Source organism: Leopardus geoffroyi, chromosome C3 (assembly GCF_018350155.1).
Source record: "Leopardus geoffroyi isolate Oge1 chromosome C3, O.geoffroyi_Oge1_pat1.0, whole genome shotgun sequence".
Lineage (NCBI taxonomy): Eukaryota > Metazoa > Chordata > Mammalia > Carnivora > Felidae > Leopardus > Leopardus geoffroyi.
Window position 1 is genome coordinate 31,771,861 of NC_059338.1, and position 23,186 is coordinate 31,795,046.

Sequence of the window (23,186 nt, forward strand, 5' to 3'; positions counted from 1 at the left end):
TGCTGCACATGAATTGTACAGGAGACTCACAGAAAAGAACACACAAGAGAAGATGGAACTACGGTTTTTCCCTACAACCAGGGCCAAGACTGAGTTTTTCCATTTTAGAAACACATTCATAAAATATGATCAGTAGACAGTAAGCTTGTAGATGAGTTTTTTTTTTTAATTCTCCATGTTCACTGGTATTTCCTAATATTTATTTCTACTATTTTCTAACCTTAGTGCACCTGTAAAATATTTTGCAACTTAAAAAGTCATGTTAGTGGGGCGCCTGGGTGGCGCAGTCGGTTAAGCGTCCGACTTCAGCCAGGTCACGATCTCGCGGTCCGTGAGTTCGAGCCCCGCGTCAGGCTCTGGGCTGATGGCTCAGAGCCTGGAGCCTGTTTCCGATTCTGTGTCTCCCTCTCTCTCTGCCCCTCCCCCGTTCATGCTCTGTCTCTCTCTGTCCCAAAAATAAATAAACGTTGAAAAAAAAATTAAAAAAAAAAAAGTCATGTTAGTAAAGATTAAAAGTCAAGGTAAATAAAACATTTTGCAAAGTAATAATCTATTGTGCATAAATTTAAATTAATTTACTGTGTATAAAATGTTGTGCTTCTTGACACAGGCACAATAATTTTGCTATGAGTAAATTACATTAAAGGTGAAAAACACTCCAACAAAATATTTGCTTGAAACCATTGTTCTTAGAGCTGGGGTTAAGAAGTTTGGAGTCAACCATTTAAGACTTTAAAGTATGATTTCATTAGACGAAGAGTTTCTAAAGCTCATGTGAGCATCAATTGGTCTTAGTATTATTGAAGTATGGTGTAATAATCAGTATAATGTACATTAGTACTATAGTTGAGGATAGAAATTATCTTACCTTAAATTCGTATTTTGTTGAATATTGAAGATATAGTACAGAGAAGTGGCAAATTATTTGTGACTCGTTTTTAACAAAGGCATCTCCAGTTTTGACTTCCAGATGGTAGGATCCATTATTGGGGCCTTTAAAGTCCGAAGGAGGATCACACTTCACAAGAATACTATTATCTGATATCCGAGAAGCAAGTAAGTGATTGACTTTGGTTGGCTCTATCAAAACGAAGGAATATTTGTTACTTTAATCACTTTGTACATGCATATTTAAATCAGTTGGCAATATTTGTGTACATTATAAATTATTATTTTAAAAAATTTTTAATGTTTATTCATTTTTGAGAGACAGAAACAGAGCATGAGCAGGGGTGGGCAGAGAGAGAGGGAGACACAGAATCTGAAGCAGGGTCCAGGCTCTGAGCTTTCAGCACAGAGAATAACGTGGGTCTCAAACTCATAAACCGGGAGATCATGACCTGAGCTGAAGTCGGTCGCCCAACGAACTGAGCCACCCAGGCACCCCCAATATAAATTATTTTCAGCATTAATTTGGAGATTATGGATGAAGAAGCTATAATAGTACATGGATCAAGAAGCTGTACCAAAACATCTAAAAATAAACCCCCCAGTCTTTCAATGAATATTAGCATATGTGTTATACTTGAAGTCATGGGACTTCGTGCCATCCCCTAAGGAGAGTATACACAATTAGAAAATAGAAGGAAAGAGGGGGTAGAGAAGAGGGGAAGAAAGGTGCAGGGGGAGAAGAGTGGATGATAGAGGGATTCTGAAGGCCTACATACAGTAGAGCTCTTCGGTTCTTTTTTTTTTTTTTTAAGATTTTATTTTTAAATAATCTCTACATCCAACATGAGGCTTGAACTTGTAACCCTGAGATCAAGAGTTGTATGCTCTATTGTCTGAGCCAGCCAGGCGCCCCCAGCTCCTCCGTTCTTGAGGTGTTTACATTATCCTAGTAACTACCTACCTGGCTGCATTCTTTAGGAGGAGCAACAAATTATCTTTGTTTGCTATGACTTCACAGAAATTTAGGAAAATAGCAAAACCATAAAGCTCAAGGATCTGGACTTTTAAAACCAGAATCTAAATTACATTAAATTTCATGAAGAGCATTCTACATCCATCCCTGAATAAGACAATTTTTCTTCATGAACTTGGTGCCAGCTAAGGTCTCTGGAGCTACAGATACTGCCTTACACAGGGGTGTTTCTTCTTTCCTGACTTAATGGAGTTAACATTCACCACGGAGATAGATCTAGCTTTAGGCCTGGAAACTATGGAGACATCATACAGGTAGCAACAGGAAAATGACTTTGAAAGGAAACTTCAAATGGAAAAATGTGCCATAAAATAAAGCAAGTAGTTCGCTGTAACAAAGAGAAGACAATGCCAATAAGTTACTGTATTTTATAAGGTAAGCGGGTAAGTAGAGGTTAGCAAGTGAATGCTTTGTGGGTGAGATGTTATTAGGTGTCTCATTGGCAGTTACTAGTTCTAGATAATAAAGAAAACAATAGACAATGCATTTTTATCTATGTTGGTTAGGTACTTAAATTGCCTGAAATCTTAAAATTGTTCCAGTTAATATGGCTCAAGCTTCATTCTTACAAATCTGTGATGGTCTATGAAGAATACAGAGAACCCAGGATAACAGTTTAGAACATTATTGTATTTTAAATTATTATAAACCCTAGATGTTAATAAATGTGCCAGGTCAATGTGTTTCCCCAATGAAGCATAAAGAAAGATGGATTGTATACTAAAAAGTTCATACTGGGGTGCCTGGGTGGCTCAGTTGGTTGAACGTCTGACTTCAGCTCAGGTCATAATCTCGCAGCTTGTGAGTTCGAGCCCTGCATGGGGCTCTGTGCTGACCGCTCAGAGCCTGGAGCCTGCTTCGGACTCTGTGTCTCCCTCTCTCTCTGCCCCTAACCCACTAACCCACTCACATTCTGTCTCTGTCTCTCTCAAAAATAAACATTAAAAAAAAAAGAATGGAAAAAGAAAAAAAAGTTCATACCTTGTTTCTTGCCATTCACAGAAAGAAGTATTAAGGCTTATAACTTACTATCTGCAAGTGTTTCAAATTCGCATGTCACAGCAGGTCCATCACGTAGTACTTTTCCCATGGTGGAAGCCTTTAATGACACACTGTACTTTGTATAAGGTTTCAAATTTTGCAAATTATGTTTGGTCTTCTCTTTACCCAGATCTCTGCAGTATTTTTCTCAAGAAAAAAAAAAAAAAGAAACATTTAAGTCATTAAAACTCAAGATTGCCACATATTTAACTTGCTGTCTACATTAAATCATTTTGAGCTGACTCTAAACTGAGGGATTAGGCATTTTTTTGCTTCTTTGTGGGCCTGAATAAGGAGTTCAAACTGTGCAACTCATATAATATTTGGAGGACAATAATGAGGATTATCTTCCTGAGGGTTTCTTTCTCCAGGCTTTAGAGAATAAAGATTGAATTTAGAGTGTAAAGATTGTACCAAATAACAAGGCATCGTATTTCTGTTGTTGCTCACTAGTTCAATCCACATTGCTAGTGCTTCCCACTTCTTGATTCATCTTTCCTGACATGGAATTAAATCGTACACAAATTACCTGAAGCAGGCAGCGAACAAAGAACATAATTATCAAAATAATCTTCAGGGCTTTCCCAGGTGATCATTCCTTCTGTTGAGCTTGTAGGCTTGCATGTAATATTTGGAGGTGCTTTTGGACCTGTTAAAAAATAAGAATGAAATATGAAATATGAAAAATAATACGTGGAAAAACATCCTTTGTATAATTATGATTATCAACAGTCACATTTTAATTATGAGTTAATTATGCAATTAAAAGAAAGACATCTAGTCTCATTAAATTTGCTTTAGAGGTCGCTTAACATAGGAAATGTCACTCTACAGTGGCACTATGGAGCCCAAGTATTCCACTGACCTAAAATATCTGCGAATATCCTCTTCCTCTCAGATATAGTATTATTGTTCATCTACCTTGGAATTCCTAGATTTCACTGTGCTGAAAATCTGTCATCGGTAGTACTGATAAACTTAACTGTCATTATTTGGAAACTTCCAACTTGAGATGAAGAACGTAATAAATGCTTAAATCAATTTATGAGGTGTAATTTACATTAAAACACACCAATTTGAGGTAAAATTATCACTTCTGACAAGCATATGCATCTACATAACCACCACCACAATCAAGCTCTAGAACATCTCTATCATCCCCCCCCAATTTCTTCTGTGTCACTTCCCAGGCAACTCAGCCTCTTTGCCCAACCCTAAGCCCCCTCTGAACTTTTCTCTGTTACTATAGATTCAATTTGTTTCTTCACCCACTTCACATAGATAAAATCAAATAGTACTTTTGTATGTCTATCACACTGCACTCAATATAATGTTCTAGATATTCAATTATGTTGTTGCATGTGTCAGTACTTAGTTCTTTTACTTCATGAGTAGTATTCCACTGTAAGGATCCACCACATTTTATCTATTCGTTTAAGTGTTGATGGGACATTGGGACTGTTTCCAGACTTTCGGCTACTAGGAGTGAATCTGCTATGAATCTTTGTGTAGGAGTCTTTCTGTAGAGATGTTTTTTTTTTTTTTCTCTTTGATAAATACTTAGAGTAAAATATCTGAGTTATTACTTTACATTCACAAATAGTATTGTTGGTTATTTTGACGTTAGCCATTTTAGCGGGTGTGTAATGTCATCATCCTCTCATAGTTGTTTGTTTAATTTTTTTTAATGTTTATTTATTTTTGAGAGAGAGAGACAGAGTGTGAGCAGGGGAGGGGCAGAGAGAGACAAAGACACAGAATCAGAAGCAAGCTCCAGGCTCCCAGCTGTCAGCACAAGAGCCCAACGTGCGGGGGGGGCTCGAACTCACAAGCTGGAGATCATGACCTGAGCCAAAGTCAGACACTTAACCTACAGAACCACCCAGGCACCACTCATAGTTGTTTAAATTTTCATTTCCTGGTTGGCTAATGACATTGAGCATCTTTATATATGCTTATTGACCATTTGCATATCTTCTTTTTTGAAGCAAATGTTCAAAATATTTGCCTATTTTTAATTTGGTTACTTGATGTCTTATTTTGTATTTGGGAGAGTTCCTGATACATTCTGGAGAAACTTCTTTTGTTGAAAATTAATTGTGGATATTTTCCTGTAATGTATGGCTTGATTTTTTTTTTATTTCCTTAATGGCTTTATTTGAAGAGAACAGTCAATTTTGATGAAGTCTAATTTATAAAATTTACAAAATTCTTGTTTTATGTGTCTTAAGAAACCTTTTCCTACACCAAAGTAGCAAAGACTTTCTAATGTCTTTGTCTATACATTTTATAGTTCTAATCTCAGTGTTTAGGCCTGTAAATCACTGAGTTAATTTTTATTTTTATTGAGAGGTAAAGACTGAATGTTCATCTTTTCTTCTATAGGGGTACCTGGATCATTTATTGAAAAAAAAATAGCCTTTCCCCCACTGAATTGCCTTTATACTTTTACAAAAATATATGTATGTCCCCCCCTAGGATTTCTATTTTGTTACATTGATTTATAAGAATTGCAAAGATTTTAGTACTTAATATTCAAAAAGTATTAAATTTTTCTAGGTATGCTGGGGACATAGTTTTAATGTAATTTTATTTTTCTTCTTGTGATTTTGTTTTGGAGGGTTTTTGGAAGGCAGTTTTAGGCAGTTCCCTTGGTCTTTAGCTAACTCCTTCCATATGAAATTTAGAATAACTTTAGTATGTTCTATCAAAAATTCTATAAGATTGTCATTAACAAACAAGTTCAGTAATGTGGCTGACTACAAGATCAATACAGAGAATTAATTGTATGCCTGTATACTGGCAATAACCAATCTGAAAATGAAATTAAGAAAATACTACCACAGAATAAATTTAAAACTGAAAATAAATTTAATAAAAGAAGTACAAAACTTGTTGACTAAAAACTACAAAAAAAAATTTGTTTAATAAATTAAGGAAAACAAATGGGAAGACATCCCGTATTCATGGACTGGAAGGCTAACATTGTTGAGATGATATTACTCCCCAAAGTGATTTTTACAGGTTCATTGCAACCCCTATCAGAATCCTAACTGGCTTCAGCCTGGGTGGCTCTGTCGTTTGAGTATCCAACTCTTGATTTTAGCTCAGGTCACTATCCCAGGGATGTGGGGCCTGCATCAGGCTCCATGCCGAGTGTGGAGCCTGCTTAAGTCTTTCTGTCTCTCCTCCACTCCACTTCCCCAGTCACGTGCTCTTTCTCTCTCTCTTTAAAAAAAAAAAAATCCAGTTAGGCTTCTTTGTAGAAATTGTCCATCAACTGATGAATGGATAAAGAAATTGTGGTTTATATACGCAATGTAATACTACGTGGCAATGAGAAAGAATGAAATGTGGCCTTTTGTAGCAACGTGGATGGAACTGGAGAGTGTTATGCTAAGTGAAATAAGTCATACAGAGAAAGACAGATACCATATGTTTCCACTCTTATGTGGATCCTGAGAAACTTAACAGAAGACTATGGGGGAGGGGAAGGGGAAAAAAAAACAGAGAGGGAGGGAGCCAAACCACAAGAGGCTCTTAAAAACTGAGAATAAACTGAGGGTTGATGGGGGGTGGGAGGGAAGCAAGGGTGGATGATGGGCATGGAGGAGGGCACTTGTTGGGAGGAGCACTGGGTGTTGTATGGAAACCAATTTGACAATCAATTTCATATTAATATAAACAAACAAACAAACAAACAAATAAAGTGATGCAGCCAGTTTGGAAAACAGATTGGCTGTTCTTCAAAATGCAAAACGTAAGGTTGTCATATGATCCCCACGTTCTAATCCTAGGTATGAACACAAGAGTAATGAAAACATATGTATACACAAAACTCTTAAATGAATGTTCATAGCAGCATTATTCATAATGACCAAAAAAGTGGAAAAAACTAATCAACGGATGAACAAACAAAATAAGGTATATCCATACGATGGACTATTATCAGGCAATAAAAAAAAAACTGAAACATTGATACATTTTGCAACATGGAAGCACCCTGAAAACATTATACTAAGTGAAAGAAGCCAGTCACTAAAGACAGTGTATTATACAATTCCATTTATATGAAATATCCAGAATAGGAAAATCTATTGAAGTAGAAAGTTGATTGGTAACTGTGTAGGTGTGGAAAGCAGGAGAGAAATGAGAACACCCTGCTAATAGATATGGGGTTTCTTTTTGGTGTGACGAAAATGTTCTAAAGTTGATTCTGGTGATGATTGCACAACTCTTAATATATTTAAAAAAACAATGAATTATATACTTTAAGTGGGTGGGTCATATAGTAGGTGAATTAACAAAGTCTTTTGTCTTGTTTTTAAGAATGTAGCTTCTTGAGGCACCTGGGTGGCTCAGCTGTTTTGAGCCTCCAACTTCGGTTCATGTCATGATCTCACAGTTCGTGGGTTCAAGCCCCGTGTCAGGCTCTGTGCTGACAGCTCAGAGTCTGGAGCCTGTTTCAGATTCTGTGTCTCCCTGTCTTTCTGTTCCCCCCCACCCCTGCTCATCCCCTGTCTCTGTCTCTCTCTCAAAAATAAATAAACATTAAACAAAAAAAAGAATGTAACTTCTGTTGCAATGGTCTTGCAAAAATTCCCCCTTTCCTGAAGTAAATGGTATGTAAAATGGTTTAATTGCTATTTTCTAAGGTTGGAGGATTCTTACATTATTGGGATAAATCTTATTTCATGATTTATGATTATGATTATGATTATTAAAGACTTACTTTTTTAGAGCATTTTTAGGTTCACAGCAAAATTGAGGGGAAGGTAGAGAGATTTCTCATATTCCCCTGCCTTTGCCCACGCATAGCACCCTCATTACCAGCGTCCCCCACCAGGGTTTACAAGTGATGAACCTACACTGACACATCATTATCTGCCAGAGTCTATAGTTCATATTAGGGCTCACTCTTTATGTCATGTATTCTACAGGTTTGAGAAAATGTATCTTATGACATGTAGCCATAATTGTGGTACCATACACAGTGTTTTTATTGTCCCCCAGATCCTCTGTGTTCTGTTTATTTCACCCTCCCCACCTCATCCTGGCAGCCACTGATCTTTTAACTGCTTCCATAGTTTGGCTTTTTCAGAATATCATATAGTTGGAAGCATACAGTATGTAGCTTTTCCAGACTGTCTTCCTTTCACTTAGTAATTAGCATTTAAAGTTCCTTCGTGTCTTTTCATGGCTTGATAGCTCATTTCTTTTTAGTGCTCAATAATATTCCAGTTGTCTGGTTGTACTGTCCATCCACCTACTGAAGGACATCTTGGTTGCCTCCAAGTTTTGGAAAAATTATGAAGGTGCCATAAACATGCCTGTGCAGGTTTTTGTGTGGACATAAGTACCAAGTAAGTATTTGACATAAGTATTTGAGTAAGTACCAAGGAGTGTGATGGCTAGATTGTAAGGTAAGTGTATGTTTCGTTCTGTCGAAACCACCAAAACATCTTCCAAAGTGGCTGTACTGCCTTGCATTCCTCCTCTCTCTGCCCTTCTTTCTTTGGTGGTTACTCATAAATTGTCATACACATAATTAACATACTTTTCCTAGCAGACTCTAGACTGGAATCTCCCTCCTTCCACTGAATAAGAGTGGAATTTTAGGACTTTTCACTTCCTTTCCGTCCCCGCCCCCCATCTCCCAAAAGCTATTATTTTCCAAAATGGATCTTTCTAATTGTCATTAGCTATTATAGTCTTGTTATTGTTTATATTGCTTGCATTTTAGTAACACTAATTATCATATCGCCACCAATACTTAGATGCTCCACTGTGTTTTCATAGCCATGTACCCACTTCTATCAAAGGCAGGGTTTGCTAGAGGGGCAGAGGGTGCAGGACGCACCAAGAAAGGAACATGGCTGCAGGAAGAAATGGAAAGTAAGTGAACAAACCATTTCATGTACCTCAGTTTTGTGTCCACCATAAGCTCATGATGGCCTAGAATTTGCAGTTTAAAAAAACAAAAAAACCAAACCAAACAGACAAACAAACAAAAAAACTTGTCAAAGGTTTGGATCTTCTATCATCCATTTTTGAAATTCTACTTTAAAAGTTGATACATATCCACTTTCTGAAACCCTTTCTCCAAATCTACAACATCATTTTCTTTCATTCTCAAAGAATTGTAAGAACATAAGAAGAAATTTTACATATACATGTAAGTGATATACTCACTTCCAACATCTGTTTCAAAGGTTTCATTTTTGTTCAGAAACTCATTGGCACCATACAATACTTTTAAATTACAGGAATAATTTTGTTTAGGTGAAAGGGGTTCCAAATAAGTTTCGGTCTTATTAGATAAAGAAAAGTTAGCTGAAAGAAATAAGTATCATGTATCAGTACATGTACGAATACAATAATCATATTTAACTCTCTCTTTAGATTTCACATCTGTAATAAATATCTATTAGATTGAAAACTTTAGCAAATAGGAAATAAGTAAGATACTAAAGACTACTATAATAATGCATGATTTTGCCACACTCAATTTTTTTTCCAGAGGAAAGTGCAAACTCAGTCCCCCACTACCACAAATTATGCATTCGAGTTACCCACATTTGAGGAAGATGCAGGGGTCAGTGCATCTGGAGTGCAATGGATAAAACTCACCCTGGGAAAACCCCCTTCATGATCGTCGTATCTCCCCTGCCAGATAAGTACACCACACTCGATTTTAAAGAAAATATTAAAAAGTCTAACTGAATTTGAGAGTGTCTCTAATTTCACTGATGGAATGAGTTCTCTGTTCAGAAACTAAGAATCCACCTGAGTTAGCCTTTGCCTAATAGATATTTTAAGTACACCATTACTTTATCATCATTTCATTATAAATCTGTTCTTGCTTTCCTCATACCGCTTGTATCATAGCTATGAAGCTTCGTTACAACATGATGATTGCAATGAGTGTCATACTTCATCCTTTGTGTAGTGTGTGTGTGTGTGTGTGTGTGTGTGTGTGTCTGTTTGCCTTGCCAAATACGGCTTACCAAATGGCTTTACATCAAGGGAGAGTTTCTACTTTAACAAATTCAAATAAAAAGAAAAAAACATTAATTCATTAATTATTAAAAAGAACTGGTATCTCAATTATTGTCCCCCATATGAGCCCAAACCCATATTCCTAAAGGCACTGATTGTGTTTTTCCCACTTTTCTTTCATGTAAATGTTCTTGAGATTGTCCATGAATTTTGTTGATGGAGGGTTGACCACATACATAAACTCTTGAGTCACATGATCTTACGTTTGCTTTTCTTTTTATTCTAACAGTATGTGTGTCCTATGTTTTCTATGGCACCCTTCCCTGATAACCTTTTCAACAATGCCTTGTGTATAACAGTTGCCAAGAAAATTCTTATAAATTAATTGACTTTTGCTATTTCAAAGATTATTTTGGGGGAAAGTATTTGTCTATTTTGTGAATTTGAGTGGTATAGACAATACAATGTTTTGACTCCATAAAACCATAGACCAAAAGGGGGTGAAGGAAGGTAGAGGAAGGGGAAGAGTGGGGGGAAGACGAGAGAGAGAGGGAGAGAAAGAAGGAAGGAAAGCAAGAGGAAGGGAGGGAGGGAAGGAAGGAAGGAAGGAAGGAAGGAAGGAAGGAAGGAAGGAAAGAATAGATAATATCTAGAACAACTTTCTACCATAAAAATATTCCAATCAAAGCTATATTCTCACCACAATTAAGTACGTGTGTAATCTTTTTTTCATCACAAGTAAAGTTTTCCCTTTTTTCCAGTCTTAAACAAATAGAAGTATTAGCTTTTGTTGGCTCTGTACAAGTTTTCAAATAGAAACTTTCAGGATCTGTCAAAAAGAAGATATAGAAACAGATGATTAATGATTCATAATGTGTGCCATATGTTCAATTAAAGTCTCTGAATTTGTGATATAGTCTTTGAGAGCATTTAGTTTTGAAAGTTCTGAAAAACTCCAATAACTCGGGGTTTAACATGCCTCAATTATATAGCTTATTCTTTTTTTAACATCACACATTTTGGAAAGCATTTAATTGGCAGCATTTTATTTAGAATTTATCTTACCTTTAAAAAATGGGACCCAAGCAAATTTCTAGATGAAATTGCATTTTTTTGCACATTTTAAAACACTGACTTCATTTGTTCTTACTTATATCTTCCACTTTTTAATTTACTCTGTGATTTTTTTTATTAAATGATTATTAGAGTATGGGGGTCCTGTCTTGGAGAATACGGTTTTTAAATTGTCATTTTCTGTTTCTAAATGATAATTTATTTCAGTAATATTTGGAGAAAATGAATAAGTTACATGACATTTTTCCAAAAATACCAAAATTTAGCCTACTTTTTAAACTTTTCATTCCAGTTAGTTAACGTACAGTGTAATATTAGTTTCAAGTGTATAATATAGTAGTTCAACACTTCCATACATCACCCTGTGCTCAACACAAGTGAAGTCCTTAATCCCTAACCACCTCTTCAACCCATCTCCCCATCCCCTTCCACTCTGCTAGCCTTTAGTTTGTTCTTTATCGCTAAGAGTCTGTTTCTTGTTCTCTCCCTGTCTCTCTCTTATTTTTCCCTTTGTTCATTTTGTTTCTCAAATTCCACATGTGAGTGAAGTCATATGGTATTTAACTATTTCATTTCACTTTGTACCCTCTAGCTGTATCCATGCCGTTGCAAATGACATATCTGATGAAGGGTTAGTATCCAAAATATATAGAGAACTTATACAAGTCAACACCCCAAACACAAATAATCCAGTTTAAAAAGGGGCAGAACACTTTAACAGACATTTGTCCAAAGAAAACAGGCAGATGGCCAACAGACACATGAAAAGATGCTCATCATCACTTATCATCAGGGAAATGTGAATCAAAACTACAAGAGCTATCATCTCACACCATCAGAATGGCTAAAATCAACAACCCAAAAAACAACAGGGGTTGGTGGAGAAAAAGGACCCCTCACGCACTGTTGGTAGGGATGCAGACATTGTGGAAAACAGTATGACCCTTCCTCAAAAAGTTAACGATAAAACTACTTTATAATCCAGCAATCTCCCGGATGGATATTTCCCCAAACAGTACAAGAACATTAATTCAAAGGGATACATGCATCCCTATGTTTAAAGCAGAATTATTTGCAATAGCCAAGATACGGAAGCAAACTTCAACCTATTTAAATGTGTTCTTGAATTATTATGTGATGTGAAAGAGTAGACAAATGTACACAGTTCCTGAATCCCTTTTCCAAAATGCATTTTGTTATATTCTTCGGTGTAGGGGGCTTGATACCCTTACCCCCTTCCCCTTCTCAGCAGTAGGTGAGCCGGCAGAAGTGGCTTGATCACCTTAACATGATTATAACTCTCTTTTTTTGTGTGTGAACGTAGTTTTGCTCTTTCCACAAACATCAAATCCTTGACTTTGGGGTTTACCCCAATATACTCCAGACACACTTGTATCTAGAAGAATAAATATGTGCACATCTATATTTAATGACTTGAACTAAGTACGGAGGGGGAAGAAAGCTTATAGGTAATCACTTATCCACAGTGGGATAAGTCGTACCTAATCTACTTGAAACACTCTGTAAAAGGAGTATAGGGAGGGAGTAAGGGATAAAGAAGGCTTATGAACTCCTAATTTCACTGGGTTAGAAGAACAGAAGGTTCGCCCACTAGCGTCCAGCTGACATCTTTCCCCTCACCCCTGTTCATTTACCAGACAGATTCCTTCACCCACTAGAATGAAATACACGTGGATTTGTATTCTTTTGTAAATATACAAATAGAAACCAATTTATACTTACCTGGTGGTACGTCCAATTCTATAATTTTATATGGAGGATCACAAGAAGTATGACTGATAATAACATTCTTATTTTCACATGCTGGTAGGTTACGGATCTCATTCATTTCACATATGGCATTTTCACACGTCACATCATCGCTAACATTTAGTTTTGCTATAAATGAATTATTTCCATAGTCATAACGATATTTCACACTGATAACTTTATATTTCTCATCTGAAAGAAAATAAAAATGTGGATTCCCTTTTTAAAAATTTTTCAGAATAAGCTTACATCAAATGCAAGCACTTTAACATAGATTTTCAAAAGTATCAAATATCTAACAAAATGTCCCCAGAAACATAAAAAAAAAAAAAAAGAAAGAAAAAACACATCAGGTGTGTCCATGATTATTTTTTCAAAATTCCCTTTACATCGACTGCCTATCAAGGACCTCAGCTTTTAAGTTTATACTTGGATGATTAATAGATTAATGTCTTATCTCCCTAACTCGACTATATGTTTTATGACACAAAGGCCAGTGTATTTTGAATTTTTTTTTTCAACGTTTATTTATTTCTGGGACAGAGAGAGACAGAGCATGAACGGGGGAGGGGCAGAGAGAGAGGGAGACACAGAATCGGAAACAGGCTCCAGGCTCTGAGCCATCAGCCCAGAGCCCGACACGGGGCTCGAACTCACGGACCGCGAGATCGTGACCTGGCTGAAGTCAGACGCTTAACCGACTGCGCCACCCAGGCGCCCCTAGGCCAGTGTATTTTGAACACCACCATAAACCCAAGTCATTACATAAAACCTGTCATTAGCAGGGGCACACTTGCTTGAATTACTGGTTGAAATGATACACGAATGAAACATCTGATGAATTTCTTCTTGCTTTATCATTTCCCTTACTTCCTAAAATGCAGTTGTTGATTACCTGTTTCTCCAAATTTGTGGAACATTAATTCAGGGGGCACAGGCCTCATTATTCCTTTACCTAGGTAGAATTATTGATAACGAACCCTCCTAAGTACCTCTCCTTAGCGCTATGTTGCATTCCCTTCTTTCTTTAAAAAACATTGCTGAATGGTAAAAAATATCTTTTCAACAAATACTAATTTGTCCCTCACTTTCATTCCAATGAACATTATTAAGCCCTTATTATGTTTGAGACACTGCCCCAAGCACTAAGAATACAAACCATCGGCTTTTAGAAATGTAGAGTCTAAAGTGGAGACCGACATAGACGGGTGACTGCAGACGAGCAATCCCCTAAAATAAGAATGTGTACAAAATAATAAGGGAGGAAAGTAGTGAGAAATCTAGTCAGAGTGTAAGGATAGGAGAGGCTCTCAGAGGAGGTGGGTGACTCAGTTTGTATTTGGAAATATGAGCAGGACATAGAAAAATAGATGGAGGGAACGGGGGTGCTGGATGAGGATAGAGAGGAATTCTAAGTGGAGAGGAAGAGCAGGAGAGAACACGGACGCATGATGTAAACATTATGTGTTTAGGAAACTGTAAGTAGTTTCCTATCAGTTAAGTGAAGAGTGTCAAGAGGCAATAACACAAGAGGAATGTGATCATAAAAGACCATATTAATTAAGCAAACATATGAAGGCTGATCTTTACATTATAACCCATGGACAGCTACTGAAGGCTGAGACTTCGGTGGTGAGATTTAGCAATGTGCGGAGGGTTAAGCCCTGACCATGAATGACTACTTTCACTGGGAAGAGAGTAGGAACGTGCAAAGAGGGTTGTACAAGCTATTCTCAAACATCTGCTTTGAGCCAAACCCTGGCAAGACAGAAGGACAGAGAGACAGGGACAAAAACAGATTCTTGTACTTGATAAGCCTTGAAGACATTCTCCACATTTCACATTTATTGTTACAACGCATCCTTAACTCCTGCCACCCCAAAGCAAGTTTGGTATTTTCCACTTCACACACACTCAAGCTGAAGTTAAGTGGCTTCACCAAAGTTGTTTAGCTAGTAATTATTAATTCTGGTGCTCAAAACTTATGTCTGAATATCACATCAAAGTTTCTTGCCTCTGAAGGACACAGGCTCTTAAGATTTGGAACTAATCATTGCGGGGAAATGGGAGCCAGTGAGTCCAGCTTGTTAGTGGCTCCTGGAGGTTGGAATGAAGAAGCAGATAAGGAAAATGCTATTCTAAAGTGATATATGCTGCCTCCAAATTAACAAACTTACCACATGATTGCTTAGGTGTAGTAGGAACTGTAATAGAAAAAAAAGAGGGAAAGCAAATTATTAAAATTTCATTTACAACATCTCTGCTATCTATGGTCATTTGGGGTGAGGAGGTTTACAATGTTTTCAACTTCATAAATTGGAAAGTCTGTGAATTAGTTTTAACATACAACACAAGGTTTTGTACAATGTACAACACAGTGCTTGGTATAATGCTTTAATCTCAAAACTTCAAATGTGATAAACTAATGAGCTAGTTCTGTAAGACATTTTCATGAGTTTAACCCAATAAACATGATGGTAATAATGATAATAATAATAATAATGTTGAGGTTTTTTCCAGCACACATTTGATTATGGCGTGGTGACTTGGCTAACCATTCACGTACCTAAAAACGTGTAAAGGTCCTCCTCCCCTTGATTACTCTCAAAATAGATTTATATCATTATAACCCCTAGAGATTTCAGCTGACACGTTTGTTGAAAAAAAAAATCAGAAAATAGGCAAAGGCGGCTTCACTCTCTAGTTTAACTTGTGTAAGTTCTTTGCACCTATAGTGGATCCAGCGTAGTGAATGGCTCTTTCAACAAATTGAAACATATCGTGGGGGAAGCATATTTGTATTTAACTGAAGAATGGGTGGGAATGTGCCAAGAGATCTTGCCAATCCAGTCTTTGAGTTGGAAGAATTTGGGAGAGGACCATGGGCTTGCCCGCTCTGCCATGGCCAGTCCACTGACTGCCACCACCAATTGCTGGGTCCGTTCAGATCTCTTGCCTCTGCTGGCATGGTCCATGCCACATGACTGGAGCTCTGCACTCAATCCTCTGCCATTCGCCACTTGGAACGGGGAGTCCCGTGGATAGACTTGTTCTTTTTCATGCTAATAGCTAAGCCCACTCTGAGAGAAAGAAGTCATAGTATTTTTGGTCGTTTTTCTATGCCTTTGCATAAAGCGCACAACCCTTGGGGGGTGTCATAATGATATGAAAAGATATCACAGTAACATTATGCCCTGATCTCACCAGCTATTGCACAGCTAAAATATGTGTTGTAAGACTAACTGCCATTCCACAGCCCCCATCATTCGAATACTCAATTGAACTTCTCAAAAAAAGGGCCCCCCGAGAGAGCAAATGGAAGACCCTTGTACGAGCACATCCCAGGTACATGGTAGTGGTATGACTGCATGGCTGAGGGTAAGATTGTCACCTGTTGCGGAAGCAGTCATAATGCTTGTCGAGGGTGACGTGGACGTAAGACTCTGATCTGCAAGGAAATGAACAGAGAATAAAAGTTAGTGAGTTTGTCATAATGAAGGGCAAGGGAAAAACTCTTTAGCAACGGTACTTTCTTTCTCTCCTAACTGAATCACTGGACTTGACACTTGCTCCTTGTCAAAACAGGAAAGTGAGCCAAAGCCTTATCGACCTACCAATGGCCCTTTAAGATAACCAATAGTTCCAATAATTAGAGCTTGACATTCAGTAAGTTGAGAGAAGCTGTTCATTCGTTGGTGTAATTCTTACCTGATGTGCAATCTTCCTCAAACTACTCCTTTCTCCTTCAATAACTTCCTTATTTTAATTACTAATAAGGATCCCACTTATTCTTTTTAAATACTCACTGCTTCCCAGGCATTTTACATATTTGGTCCTCACATCCATCCCCTAAAATGAATATTACAATATCTATTTTTACAGAAGGGAAAAGCATCACCCAAAAACTATTAGCAGCTTGTGCTAAAGTCAGCCAGAAAGTTAACCGGACTGGATTGGACCCCAGAGCTATATCCTGAACTTTCATGATATGAATAACAAAATGAAGCACGCCCAGAAACAAAGCTTACTGGCAAGTTTATTTTGGCTCATTTGATATCAGTATGTGAAACGTCGCTGCAAATAACATTTGGTATGAAATACGTAAAAGAACTTCATTCAGGTCTCAAATTTCCAGTTCATTACCCCCAACTCAAAACCCCTAGAGCACCGCGGGCAAACCTGAGGAGTTATCTTTGGTGGTGATGCTGGAGATGAGTGAGGGTGGGGCAGCAGAGCTGCTGAATGCGGGGCTGAGGGTCGCTACTGGTTTGAAAGCTATGTCTGCAGGGAAGGTGCTGGGTGGAATCGTCCCTCCTGGAAAACCTGCAATCAGAAAGGCCATCATCACAGTCATCCGTTTTCGCCACAGAAGGGCAATGGCCAGACATTCAGCGTAAACAGAGCATCAAGGCTTAGGCCAAGCAACGATGGAGCACGTAGCTGTCTGTGTTCTGCAAAACTGAATGAACACCAGCCAGGCCTGCAGAAGTTTCACATCGTGCAACTCAACGCCTAGGCAGCTTTGTAATCAGAACACCACTTGTAAAATATTTGGCACCTGAGGAGACAGCTGGTTTGCACAAGCCAGGGAGGCCAAGCTTTCCAACCAAGGGATGCTTTAGTGATGGCGAAAATGCACCCAAGTGACAGAGTGAGGTGCTGGCTTGCGGCGCTCTGGGTGGCAAAGGGTGTGTGAAGGTTGCAAGAGGAAGCACAACGTGCCATGTGCTGGAAACCTTGCCTGGGGGGCACCTCCCTGGGGAGGCCTTTCTGGGTGCAGATGCCTAGCTCTAATTTTCTTACATGAGAGCTGAATGGGCTTCTGCCTTTGCAGCTGCTGAGCTCAGGGTGTTTTCCTTTCCAGGTGGAGGTTACAATTCTACTTTCACTGTGTTGATTGCCCTCGCCAGGAAAAGATCAAATTGGTTTAGAACCGAAGAACTTCTGCATCATCCAGACACCATTTCCTTATTTTCCAAGCAAACCTAAGCAAATGCGTATAGAATTAGGTGTCGTAGCTGAAGAAACTGCACAGTATTTAGTTAGGACTTGTCGTTGCCAAGCTTCAAAGCACCCAAGGCATGCTACATCTTCCTGCAGACATCACACCCAGAATTCCGACACAAGCAATCAGTATGTATTCACTAGATGCCTACTAGGGGACTGGCACTCCGGTAGCTGTCGCGGCAAAAACAAAGGACATGCTAACCAGCCTTTATTTGAGCTTGTTTGGTTATTTCCCTGTTATGGTCTCTGGGATCATCAGTTCAATGATACAAGATTAGTCTTGCATTTGTAAGATTCTCAGGGTTTCGGAAGAATGAAACAGGCATGCACATTCTGGAAACGGTTTCAGGACAAGCATGCAGGCATCGTCCAATTACAAACCGAGCACAGTCCGTAACTTCACATCTACAGCCATTAACAATGAAAAGGCATCTTCCAAAAATTTGAGTTTAGGTTCTCAGCTCAGTCTTCAAAAGCCACTACCTCCCCTGCATGCAAGTAAACCATAGAGTAGAATGAATAACATAAATATCAGTTCTGCAGTTCTGGATCCCCAGAGAAGGTCTCCAACACAACACAGAGAAGGGTAGCAAGGTTTAATTTTTCTTCTTAAAAAAAAAAATAGACTCAGAAATGACCCTCTGCTGAGCTTTAAAAATCAGTGGGTTTGGGGCGCCTGGGTGGCTCAGTTGGTTAATAGTCCAACTTCAGCTCAGGTTGTGCTCTCGGGGTTCCTGAGTTCAGCTCAAGGTCAGGCTCTGTGCTGACAGCCCAGAGCCTGGAGACTGGATTCTGGTCTCCCTCTCTGTCTCTGCTCCTCCCCCACCTCAAATAAAATTTAAAAACATTAAATTTTTTTTAAAAAAATCAGCGGGTTTGTCTTTCACCTTCTTCCACATTCTTTCCTTCTCTTTCACAGGCTTGTTCTCTTTGCCTCCCCTAAGAGTCCCTTGTCCTCATGCTGTTCTAAAGCCCCTGCTTTTACAATTTTCATCAGGTTAATGAATCCTAATCAGTTTTTAATTAGTGGAATTAGCCACCGTGAGAGGAAGAATTTCTTCATGAGGACACATAGAGTGGTTTTTGCAACAACCAGCCCCTACAGGCCAGCCCTCTTCAGTTATTTTACTGCTCCTTCTTATCTGTAACTTCTGAATCTGTGGCTTTGCTAAAAGTTCCAGATCGTCTTACTGTAGTTCTCGTGGTAGCTGGAGTGGGCAGAACAAGGCAGGGAAGGGAGGGCAACTCTTTCCCAGGTCACTTTAAGTTTGTGCATTGCCTGTAATGATTTTTGTGCCAACGGAAGACTTTTAATACCTCAGAATTATTCTATTTGATATGTTGGACTTCCATATTTGATTCATGTTCCAAGAAAGGCCACTTTAGTGCCTGCTCCATGGGCTTTCCCATTTATATCTTTTTATTTTCAGGCATTGAAGCCATCACATTTTTATATATGTCTGTGTGGATTTTTGTCTTTCAGGATAAAAAAAAAAGTCAACATGAAGTGACTTAAACCCTGATTTGGAAAGATAAGGGAGGGGGTATTTTGCTTTGTTTTATATACATACAGAGATGCTAAGCTGAATCTTAATGTTTGGATGGGGAAAATGAAGCATCTATTTCCTTTTTCCCATTCTTTTAAAAAAACAAACTGTGGTTACAATTTCTTAGTGGCTTTCACTGAAAATGGAAGTCATCTACTCTTCAGGATTTTGTTTATTGGTTGGAAGTCTATTGGTAACATTTCATACATACTATTCTTTATTATTAGCAAAAGTTTTCACTGTGCAGTGGGTCTTGCCCCAATATGAAGAACGTATAGAACACCCTGAGTAACCATTTATTCCGGAACAGGTTTTTCCTTTATTCTGCGAAGTCTCATTCTTTATTATTTCATCTGTACTAGAAGGACCTTAGGTAGGTGTCCTCATAAACTAAGGATAAACAGGAAAGTATGAAATACCGAATTCACCAACTAGCGAGTGCTATGCGTTTAACAAGTGGTTGGATTCCCTGACACCACTCTTAACCACAGGCAGCTGTCAGGCTCTCTCCACAGTTGCATAAATCTAAAAGCCCGGCAAACCTGATGTGTCATTCTTCCCCGGAGCAGGGGTGAGTGCGGGAGGGGTAGCAGTGCTGCTAGGTGTCTGCGTGTCAGATCCGGCAGAGGGCGCCTGCGAGTCTGCGTGCGTGGGGAAGGTAGGCGGCTGTGTAACTCCTAGGGTAAGAAAGTGAAATCGTTTCAGTATTTCCCTACTGCAGATGAAACATTTAAATACTAGGACGTTATCAGCATCTTTGTTTACCAAACCGTGAAATGACCCAATCTATTAAAATGTGTGTCTGCCTCTATTTAAGTTCGCCTGGCAGAAAGGTGGCACCAGAGTTCTTCATTTACATATTCCCAGAGGCTTCCTGGGGTCCTGTTGAAGTCATAGATGACTCAGGTTTCCAGGTGGCTTTTTTTTTTTTTAACCTCCAAGTCTCTGTGAGCTTTTTGGATTCTCCTTCAACTTTACAAACTGAAAGTTGGGGTGTTTCTTCGTAGGCAGAATCAGTAAAGAATCCCTCAGTATACAATCACTCAGTATGCAAATCGTAAAAAAAAAAAAAAAAAAAAAAAAGAAAAAATAGAAAAATGGACAAGACATGTAACAGACATCTAATATACGCAATGGATAAAGAGTGTATGCAAAAGTGTTCATTACTATGAAATTTTTTGATGTTAAAATAAAATATCTTAACTCTCATACTGGCAGAGTTTTGAAAGATTAATAATATCTAGTATTGGAAAAGATGTGGGGAAACAGTTGCTCACACACCCACATTCTCTCAGAGAATCACATGTCTAGAGTCTGGAGGATATACTGCCATGGATAAAATGGTATGGTATCTTTAAGGATCAGGATTTGGGAAAATAGTATTTTCAATGTGTATGTGTGTAAATACTTTATATATATATATATATATATGCATAAAGTATGTACTTTATATATACTTCTATATTGATATTTTGCAACTGCATAGAATATTTTTGTAAAAATAATATCACATAATTAAGTTTAATGTTATGCAAACAGATGCTTATTATAATGATTTTTGAACAATTTTGAAAACGCTTGAAAATATTATACTGTTAGAAGCATGGATTAAGGGATTTTTTTTACCTATGTATATCGGTAAGCAGGAAAATTGGATTGTATTTCACAATACGAATCAATTGCGAACATAAATTAAATAACACATACGATTTTATCCCAGTAGAGAATTGAAATATCACCGGAGAGCAAAGTTATTTTGCAGGGAGATCAAATGTCTTATTTTATTTGAAGGTGTAAGAAACCTTCCAAGCTAATTTCACCATCAAGTTAGTATTTTACTATTATTCATCCTTATTTCCAATCTTTTCCATTTTAAACATTTTCTCTTCACGTTTTGCTTCATAGAGAATATTATATGTGTGTGTGTTTGTGTACATGAAGCTAAATGTGAAAACTTTAAAATAGAAAACTGTGTGACATCACTCAGTCAGTAAAAAAGTTTACCCTGGAATGTTCTACCTAACCATTAACACCCTCATCCTCACATTCTTTTTGTTAAAATTTTGGGCAATGAATTCAAATGCCTGCAATGTTTAGATAGATCCTAGCCATTACTCTGCTAAGGTGGAAGGAGAAAATGGAGGAAAGATTGAATTTACAGTTCTGTAATCAACATAAGGAGGCATTTATCATTTAATTAACTGCTTATTATGGCCAATAAACTTCATCAATATGGTATTCAAAACACGACAATGTACCCCTCCACCAAATTTCTGAGACAGTGTTGAACATACTTGTTTTTCAAACTAAGATTAATGGCACTGTGAAGCAAATAGCTTAGTCTCTAATGTCTATAAACCCGTTTGCCTCAGAAAATGACAACATAGCACATTATTTCAGAAAAGGCATGAACAACCCTCATGATGGTGGATTTATGTGCCAAATACACTGGCAGACCTAACATCAAATACAGAATGAGCAAACCACAGATTTATTGGGATTCTGAAAAGCATCAGTGGTCTTCACTGGTAAAAAATACCTCCCACATCACTGTTATGAATGTGGCCACATTCCCTTCAATTCCGCCCTAAGACCCACAACCTTGATTAATTTTTTTTAATGCCAATATCCCTGGAGGAAATTCAAACAGCAAAGCTGGATTATTGATCCTCGGTGTGGTTTTTCAAAAATAAGTTGTTTATCTCCAGTAATTTCTGGTATTGAGATTGTGGAGTTCAACAAAGAAAAATCCTACTTTGGAATTACAGCCAGGGAGGGCAAGACTGACAAAGCGCTGAAATGCTGGGTTCTGACCCGGCTGGCACTGCAGAAAACCCAAGTGAGCAGAACAGTGGCGATGACACAGCACATGCAGTTCAGTGGCTACTGGAGAAACTCCCCTCCCCCTCCCCACCAGCCTTACTTGCTGGGGCTTCCCTCCCTCCCTGTCCATCAGCTCCTCAACAACTTGCCTTCACTACTTTGGTCAGTCAAAATTGCATGAACGCCTGGATGTTCTACACTTTACATGCTTGAATAAAACCACATTTGTAGAAACTGCACACGTATTTTAAAGAAAAACAGTTCTGATAACTTTCAGATTCAAAAAGGAAGACAAGTTCTCCTAAACTCATTTCAGTTAATTAACACCTCTGTGCCGACCTGTCACATTAAGAGTATAAGCATTATTCGAAGAGCGCAGGAAGTCTTCAGTTGAAGGCTTGTCTGGACTAAGAGTAGGCGTGGTCTCTGAGGAGTTATATTCTCTTTCAGAGATGCTTGTAAGTGAGAATGCAATGGTGCGGGCAGGTAAGGGGTCGCTTGGAGCCAGAACACTGGGCTTTTCTGTTGAGTTCAGTCCTATTGTATTCATGGGAGATGGAAAAAGGAAAACAAAATAAATACATGAATCATATCCTGCAACATATACTCATCTGAGTTAACTAACTCCCCAGTCCATTACAGTGTGTATATAAATATATATACATATATGTGTGTAAATGCACACACAACATACAGAGATGATATACAGCGTGTGGTAGTATGTATATTTTACCAAATACATATTCATATGTACACATAGATAGATAGATAGATAGATAGATGCATACAGAGGTATATAGACTTAGATATAGTGGCTAAAGATATAAATGGGGAAATAAAGTTGAAAGCAGCTATTCCCTGCCTTCTTCCCTTTGGATTGCTGGTTTCTTAACTGTCCAAAGCAGTTGGGTTCAGAAGGACGGAGCACACACATAAAGAAAATCAATTAACAGAAATTGTAAAAAAAAAAAAAAAAAAAAAAAAAAAAAAAAAAAAAAAAA

The 23,186-nt window shown here is 38.0% G+C and overlaps 1 protein-coding gene and 1 non-coding gene across 6 annotated transcripts in view; both read right to left on the reverse strand.

The window, feature by feature from the left end:
• The window catches only part of PTPRC (protein tyrosine phosphatase receptor type C), a 124,668-nt gene that overhangs the window by 39,985 nt on the left and 61,497 nt on the right, over positions 1-23,186 (reverse strand). For 2 of the 5 annotated variants that reach the window (XM_045456642.1, XM_045456643.1), the window contains exons 4-14: positions 22,525-22,722; positions 19,905-20,039; positions 16,988-17,131; positions 16,200-16,256; positions 14,986-15,012; positions 12,782-13,000; positions 10,665-10,793; positions 9,158-9,298; positions 3,495-3,614; positions 2,954-3,112; positions 869-1,080 (exon numbers count right to left, since the gene is read on the reverse strand). In XM_045456642.1, the coding sequence (XP_045312598.1) occupies positions 869-1,080; positions 2,954-3,112; positions 3,495-3,614; positions 9,158-9,298; positions 10,665-10,793; positions 12,782-13,000; positions 14,986-15,012; positions 16,200-16,256; positions 16,988-17,131; positions 19,905-20,039; positions 22,525-22,722 (1,541 nt within the window). The remainder of the gene's footprint in view (positions 1-868; positions 1,081-2,953; positions 3,113-3,494; positions 3,615-9,157; positions 9,299-10,664; positions 10,794-12,781; positions 13,001-14,985; positions 15,013-16,199; positions 16,257-16,987; positions 17,132-19,904; positions 20,040-22,524; positions 22,723-23,186) is intronic. The other 3 variants (XM_045456645.1, XM_045456644.1, XM_045456646.1) reach the window with 3 other exon arrangements.
• LOC123587129 lies at positions 9,483-9,646 on the reverse strand. The gene has a single exon (XR_006707183.1). It is a non-coding gene; the product is annotated as a U1 spliceosomal RNA (small nuclear RNA).